At 40.3% G+C, this 7,656-nt stretch overlaps 1 protein-coding gene and 1 pseudogene across 3 annotated transcripts in view; both read right to left on the bottom strand.

The window, feature by feature from the left end:
- Nucleotides 1-3: 3 nt before the first annotated feature.
- On the bottom strand, nucleotides 4-1,458 carry LOC122106697 (annotated as a pseudogene). Its single transcript, XR_006147232.1, has one exon. The product of XR_006147232.1 is annotated as a tubulin alpha-1B chain-like (transcript).
- A 2,639-nt stretch (nucleotides 1,459-4,097) lies between these two features.
- The window catches only part of Exoc1 (exocyst complex component 1), a 41,744-nt gene continuing 38,185 nt past the window's right edge, over nucleotides 4,098-7,656 (bottom strand). For both annotated transcript variants that reach the window (XM_042678084.1, XM_042678085.1), the window contains 2 exons: nucleotides 6,703-6,897; nucleotides 4,098-4,729 (listed from right to left, as the gene is read on the bottom strand). In XM_042678084.1, coding sequence (XP_042534018.1) covers nucleotides 4,577-4,729; nucleotides 6,703-6,897 — 348 coding nt within the window. In that variant the 3' untranslated portion in view covers nucleotides 4,098-4,576. The remainder of the gene's footprint in view (nucleotides 4,730-6,702; nucleotides 6,898-7,656) is intronic.

Genomic DNA, 7,656 nt, shown 5'->3' with positions numbered 1-7,656 from the left:
TGATTAGTACTCCTCTCCTTCTTCCTCACCCTCTCCTTCAACAGAATCCACACCAACCTCCTCATAATCCTTCTCTAGGGCAGCCATGTCCTCATGGGCCTCAGAAAACTCTCCTTCCTCCATCTCCTCACCCACATACCAGTGGACAAAGGCACGCTTGGCATACATCAGGTCAAACTTGTGGTCCAGGCCAGCCCAGGCCTCAGCAATGGCTGTGGTGTTGCTCAGCATGCACACAGTGCGCTGCACCTTGGCCAGGTCTCCACCAGGAACCACAGTGGGAGGCTGGTAATTGATGCCAACCTTGAAACCAGTGGGACACCAATCCACAAACTGGATGGTACGCTTGGTCTTGATGGTGGCGATGGCAGCATTAACATCTTTGGGAACCACATCACCATGGTACAACAGGCAGCAGGCCATGTATTTACCATGGCGAGGGTCACATTTCACCATCTGGTTGGCTGGCTCTAAGCAAGCATTGGTGATCTCTGCCACAGAAAGCTGTTCATGGTAGGCTTTTTCAGCAGAGATGACAGGGGCATATGTGGCTAAGGGGAAGTGAATGCGGGGATAGGGCACCAGAATTCTGTCTGGAATTCTGTCAGGTCAACATTCAGGGCCCCATCAAACCTCAGGGAAGCTGTGATGGAAGACACAATCTGGCTAATAAGGCGGTTCAGGTTAGTGTAGGTTGGGCGCTCAATATTGAGGTTTCTACGACAGATGTCATAGATGGCCTCATTGTCCACCATGAAGGCACAATCAGAATGCTCCAGGGTGGTGTGGGTGCTGAGGATAGAGTTGTAGGGCTCAACTACAGCTGTGGACACCTGGGGGGCGGGGTAAATGGAGAACTCCAGCTTGGACTTCTTGCCATAGTCCACAGAGAGACGCTCCATCAGCAGGGAAGTGAAGCCAGAGCCAGTTCCCCCACCAAAGCTGTGGAAGACCAGGAAGCCCTGAAGACCTGTGCACTGGTCAGCCAGCTTTCTGATCCAGTCCAAGACGAGGTCAATGATCTCCTTGCCAATGGTGTAGTGCCCACGGGCATAGTTATTGGCAGCATCTTCCTTGACTGTGATGAGCTGCTCAGGGTGGAAAAGTTGACGGTAGGTGCCAGTTCGAACTTCATCAATGACTATGGGTTCCAGGTCTACAAGCACTGCCCTGGGCACATGCTTGCCAGTGCCTGTCTCACTGAAGAAGGTGTTGAAGAAGTCATCTACCCCAATGGTCTTGTCACTTGGCATCTGGCCATCAGGCTGGATGCTGTGTTCCAGGCAGTAGAGCTCCCAGAAGGCATCGTCAATCTGGACACCAGCCTGGCCAACGTGGATGGAGATACACTCACGCATGATGACTGTGGATTTGATGGCAAAGGCGACAGGAGCAGGAGCAGGCACCCCGAGTCCCGGTTACCGTCCCCGACAAGCTAAGAGTCGAGGTAAGTAACGCACTCCCTACAAGCCTTCTTATAGAAGCATTAGATGTTTTGAATGAAATGTGAACTTGTTCCATAACTTTAAATTTTTTTTAGAAAGTTCTTTTTTTCCCTCTCAGTGCTATACTATTTACGGGTCAATGCTGACCTCGAAGTAGTTGTAGAGTGATCAATATTGGCTTAGTTTCAGTTTGGCAAATTCTAGTGATAAACTAGAAAGAACTTTTGGTTCATCCAGGGATCCAAATCTCTTAAAACATAGCAAATGCCAGATACGTTAAAATTCTCATAGAATTTCTTCCACACTTCTCAAAGCTTTCTAGACCTATTAAAACATTTATAAAACCCAAAAAGATAATGATTGTGCTTTCTAAAATGTTAATCACTTGCCTAAGGTTTTCCAGTAAATAAGCACAAAGTTTGGAGAAGATATTCTTATACTCTAGCACACAAAGTTAAAATAACCCCCCTAAAAATTTAAATAACTGCACTTTTCCTTTACTATTTTGATTTTTACTATTTTTAATAATGTACTCATGTCATTTGAGGATCTACATTTTTTAAATATCTCTCCATATACTTTTTTTGTCTGTTCTCACTGGACACAAGTAACCAGGCAAACTAACAGTTTTCTCTTCAGAATGCTCACAAAGACACTTGTCAATTAACCCAGTCAGATTTTTAGTCTTTTTCTGGTATATCTTCTATGCTCTACTTAACTCTAAAATGCTAATGGCAGATGATTATAAAACTAACCTTGCTGGTGCACTTAATGCAAAACAATAACTTGTTATATTCTTTGTGTGTATGTGTGCTAATCCTGGGGACTGAACTTAGGACCTGGCACTGACCCTGAGTTTTTGTGCTCAAGGATAGTGCTCTACCACATGAACCACAGCTCCACTTCCTGCTTTTTGTGGTTAATTAGAGATGAGAGCCTTGTGAACTTTTCTGCCTGGGCTGGCTTTGAACTGCAATTCTCAGATCTCAGCCTCCTATAGAATAGTTAGGATCACAGGCATGAGCCACCAGAGCCTGGCATTACTATTCTTGAGAAGCAATATTAGTTCTACAAAACCATGAACAAAAAAAAAGTACTGCTCTTCTAATTCACAATGATGTCTGCCGCTCCATTTCCACCTTCTGATTTTAATTCCAAGTGGCTGGAGCCAGCCTAGTAATGATTGAATATGCTTGTTCATTTATAATACTCTAGGAAAAAAGTGATCATATGGTATGATATATGAATTATCTAAAGTATAAGCTGTGAGTAATAAGATTTAACTATGCTTGGGGAAATCCTGAGGTAGTATTTAATCATCAAATGCAAAACTAAATATTCAGAAAATGTAGCCACCCTTCCTTTTGTTCATCCCTTGGAACAGGAGAAAGCTCTTGGTACAGAGCAATGTAATAATGATGGTTATCATGGAATGAAAACAGTGTCAGGCACTGTGTTAATTTTTGCATGTTATTTTATTTAGTTTTCATGATAGTTATAAGGTAGGCAAGCCTGTTTCTGTAGAAGAGGGAACAAAGCTTAGAGAGGTATGGACTAGTATTGGGTAAGGCTGGTCTCAAACCTAGGGCTGTCCGATTGCAAAGCACATCCTCTTTTCTACTGTGCCATCTATTTGGAGAAATGAATTGATGAGTGGAAGAATGAGTGAAGATTAAACTGTAAATAGGAAAAGGAGCTATGTGCAGACCATAGAATAATGACAGCGGCTTAGGCAATGAAGACACTGGGTCATCTCATAAACATGAAGGCTAGGCTGGGCAGACTTTGGTGTTAATCAAATCCTACATTTTTGCTTTGCCAGCCCAGTCTCCTAGTCTTTCCTAGTCTTTTCCTAATCAGAGCTTCCAGAGCTCTAACTAGTACTATCATTATATCCCAAGAAGAAAGAAAAGAGGAGGGCAAAAGGCCTTGTATAAACTGTACTTTTATCAGGCTGATACATTTTTTCTACGATTTCTTGGCAGCTCTTATGCATTTCACTGACTCACACAGATGCACACTCCTAAACCAAACACAGGCAAAGGGAGAACTAGATTGTGAAGGATGGCTCAGATCAGTGCAATCCTGGATGCCTTTAGAAGCATCTCAGAGGGGCCAAGTACATCTTAGCTACTTTGGAGGAGCTTAGGGATTCAATGTAAGTATTTGTGAGTACAAAATCTTTTATTAGATAAATACTTAGTATCTTTGATGTTATTATTTTCTTATTGTCATTGTTTTTTTCTTGTCTTATTACCTTTTTTTTTATTATACTTTTAAGTGTTTTGTGCTTTCAAATTTGCTAGCTAGGTACTGGGCGCTCACGCCTGTTATCCTAGCTACTCAGGAGGCTGAGATCTGACGATTGCAGTTTGAAACTAACTTGGGCAGGAAAATCCGTGAGACTCTTATCACCAATTAACCACAAAAAAACTAGAAGTGGAGCTATGGCTCAAGTGGTAGAGCACTAGGCTTGAGCACAAAAGCTCAACAAAAAAGCCCAGACCCTGAGTTAAAGCCCAGGTTGGGCACACCCACAGGAAAAAAAAAACTGCACATTAATTTTGTATACTGATTCTGTATTTGCTTTTGTATAGGAGGAAATAGCACATAAAAACCTACAAAATGTCATCAAGTACCAACTTTTTTGAAAATGCTTTTATTTCAGATTCACTACAGGGTAAGTCACATAATACTCAAAAATCAAAGTTCATAACTGCTCTGCACACCTGTTAGATAAAACATTCTGTACAGTAGTTTAGTAGGTCCATGATTTCCCAAGCAACAGGTAAATAGTGAATGCCAAAGGTCCCAGTGCATTACACTTTGGAAAACCACATTCAAACAGACACGAGGCAATCCAGGGAAATCTCCTGTTCCCTCACTTGAAAGTGCTAACGGCATTTTATAATGACATAAATGCTTTAAGTTAGCACACAACCTATGAGGCAAATAAGGCTGCTACACAGGTAGGTACTTTTACACTTAAATGTTTCCATTATAGTACCACCTATTTAATTGCCATTTTTTAATAGAGAAAAATTAGAAAAGTCTATGTTCTCAAAGCAGTTGCCTGATTTTTGTATGCAGTGAGAAAGCTTACTCATTCATCTTTTCTTCTTTCATGATGTTTAGTGTGACTGAGCAATGCTGGAACAATAATCCAAAATGTCCTGAATAGTAAATTCCATTGTAACACCAGACCCAGGGTAACAGCGAGCTATCAAACCTTCAAAGTGCTTGTACTGGCGTATAAATTCATCTTGCATGGAGTGCCAAACCACCTATTATTAAAAAGAAAATAAAAGCCACTGAACTGAATGGAAAGAATTCTTAATCAAGTATGTTCAATTAATGACAAGACATAGGCGAAAAATCTAGTATAGTGTGGGAGTTAAGAAATGCATACCAGAGCCATAATTCTAGGCCTTCTACTTAATTCTGAAGGTCTATTTAATACATCACTGCTTAGCCATTCATCCCAAGTTCTTCAACTATAAACCAAGCTATTAAGAATACTTTCTCTTCCTATTTTCTTTTTTTTTGTCGGTCCTGGGGCTTGAATTCTGGGCCTGGGCCGCTCTTCAGCTCAAGGCAAGCTCTCTACCATTTGAGCCACAGCAACACTTCTGTTTTCTGAGTAGATTATTAGAGATAAGAATCTCACAGAGTTTCTGCCCAGGATGGCTTTGAATTTCAATCCTCAGATTTCAGCCTCCAGAGTAGCTAGGATTACAGGCATGAGCCACTGACGCCCAGCCTCTCCTCCTATTTCCTTATGAGGGTTAAATGAGTGAATATATGCGAACTGTTTAGGACAGTGTTTGACATGTGTAAGCATTCACTATGTTTTAGCTAGTACTATACATTTATACATACTCCAATATCAACAATAGATAAGACAAACACATAATGTATGGAACTAACCAGTTATTACATGATATCCAAATTAATGCTTCAATTCCAGTATAGCTGGTTTTAATTTTCCTTCATCTATAATTAATGATGCAAAACACTGCTTAATACTGTGGAGGACACCAAGTGAGCCAGACTCACACCCTGAATCACATACTTTATAACCTAACAGTACAGACTAATATATAGACAAATATGAAGACCAAATTTGGTACACACATTGACATGACAGCTCACATTTATTGAAGCAGAATCTATCAGCACAGTGCAAAGTGTTGTATGCATGTATTTAAATTCATGAAGACAGGGTGATAGTGAGCACTCCTATAATCCTTTCTTGGCAGGTAAACAAATGCCCTCTTTAGGACTTTCTCTTGTTTCTTCTCTGCACAAATCCTAAGTTCTTGTCAATTTAAGACTAACCAATATTCCCTAAACAGTATTATATCTTTTGCTTTTCAGTTTTTAGCTAATGTTATTTCTTCTGCCTGGAAGCCTCTAGCTTGCCTTTGCTTATTAAAATATTATGAATTTCAGAAGTTAACACAAGTTTCATGTCCCTTATGAAGCCTTCTATAATGTTGACATAGGAATTATTCTCATTCACCTTTGGGTTTTTCATCACAGTTTATAACAAACAGTGGTATAATTCAGCGTTTAACTATGGTCTCATTATCTTTGTCCAATCACTCCAGCTCTCTAAGCTTTGGCCTTCTTATGTATAAAATGGCAATGACAAGTAGCAACAGAGCCCATGAGAGGCAGTCTTTCTACTCTGAGATGTGAAGTGCCTTGCCTTAAATCATGCAGCTCTTGGCAGATCTAAATTTGAATCTACTTCTAACTCTAGTCCCCATACTCAGAAGCACTTCACCCTGCAACTTAATGCCTCACTCAATAAAATGCACATAAAATAAGCAGGAGAATGCCAACAATGATGAAAATATTATTGCTTACTTATTCACAACTCTTTTTTTCCCTTTTTTTGGTAGGGCTTGACCTCTGGGCCTCAGCGCTGTCCCTCAGCTCTTCAGCTCAAGGCTAGCACTCTACCTCTTGAGCCACAACACCTCTTCCAGTTTTTTAGCAATTTATTGGAGATAAAGAGTTTCACAGCCTTTCCTGCCCAGGCTGGCTTCGAACCATGATCCTCAGATCTCAGCTTCCTGAGTAGCTAGGATTACAGACGTGAGCTGCCAGTGCCTGGCCTCACAACTCTTTAATTTGGTCTTTGTTGATTTCCTCTACACAAAAATGAAAAAGTGGGTAACATTTGTAGAGGACTATTTTGAAGAAAAGTGTTATATCTTCCAGATAGGAAGGTGAAAAGATCAAGGCTCACCTGAAGTAAGTTCTCTTCTTCACACAAATGCTTGTCAACCTTCTTGTACAGGTTATCCAGACCTTTCTTCACCTCCTTCCCAGGATATTCTTTAATGACTTTACGAAGTTCTTGTTTGTTAAATGCAAGCTGGTAGCTCACCTCCTCCTCTCTTATTCCCTGTGCTACTCGAGCTTCAACGCCTTCAAAGAAATGCTTCAAGGACATAAAAAGAAGTAACAGCTAAAAACTACCTTGTCACTTAAATTATTTAAAAACTAGGATTACAGAATAGCATATATTCTCTGGATAAAAACCAAATAATGTATAAAAGTATAAAGTAGTAAGCACCTATTATGTTATCAATGATGATCAGTTAATTCTAATCTTTTAATGTGCATACATAAATGAAATTGCAATTTCATGTTACATTTTTATTTATTTTTTGTTTTGTAATTTTCTAGTGCTGAGAATTAAAAACAGGTCTAGTACACGCTAATCCTCCTGAACAGCTAGGATTACAGGAGTGAACCACTGTGACCAGCTATATCAGTATTTGTAAGAATTAAAAGAGGCCAGGCACCAGTGCTCATCCCTGTCATCCTAGCTACTCAGGAGACTGAAAAATGAAGTTCAAAGCCAGTCAGACTGGAAAATCCACCAGACTCTTATCACTAATTAACCACAAGAAAAAAAAAACCTAAGTGGAACTGTGACTGAAGTGGTAGAGCTCCAGCCTTGAGCAAAAAACTAAGGGACAGCACCTAGGCCACGAGCCAAAGCCCAAGTAGCAGTACAACAACAATAACAACAACGGCAGTAGCAGCAACAAAAATAAAATAAAGTAAGTAAAAGAAATAAATTACATAGACTATCTGCCAGTATCTGGCAACTGGAAGCTATAAGACCTGAGTTCCTCCTGCCTCAACCCCCTGTGTAAGTACATCAGCAAATTTAAGATAAATGTGTATGCTA

The sequence above is a fragment of the Dipodomys spectabilis genome, unplaced genomic scaffold (genome assembly GCF_019054845.1).
Source record: "Dipodomys spectabilis isolate Male_0828 unplaced genomic scaffold, ASM1905484v1 ptg000043l, whole genome shotgun sequence".
Classification (NCBI taxonomy): domain Eukaryota; kingdom Metazoa; phylum Chordata; class Mammalia; order Rodentia; family Heteromyidae; genus Dipodomys; species Dipodomys spectabilis.
The sequence above is the reverse complement of the archived record's forward strand: the minus strand, read 5'-3'. Positions and strand labels throughout refer to the sequence as shown.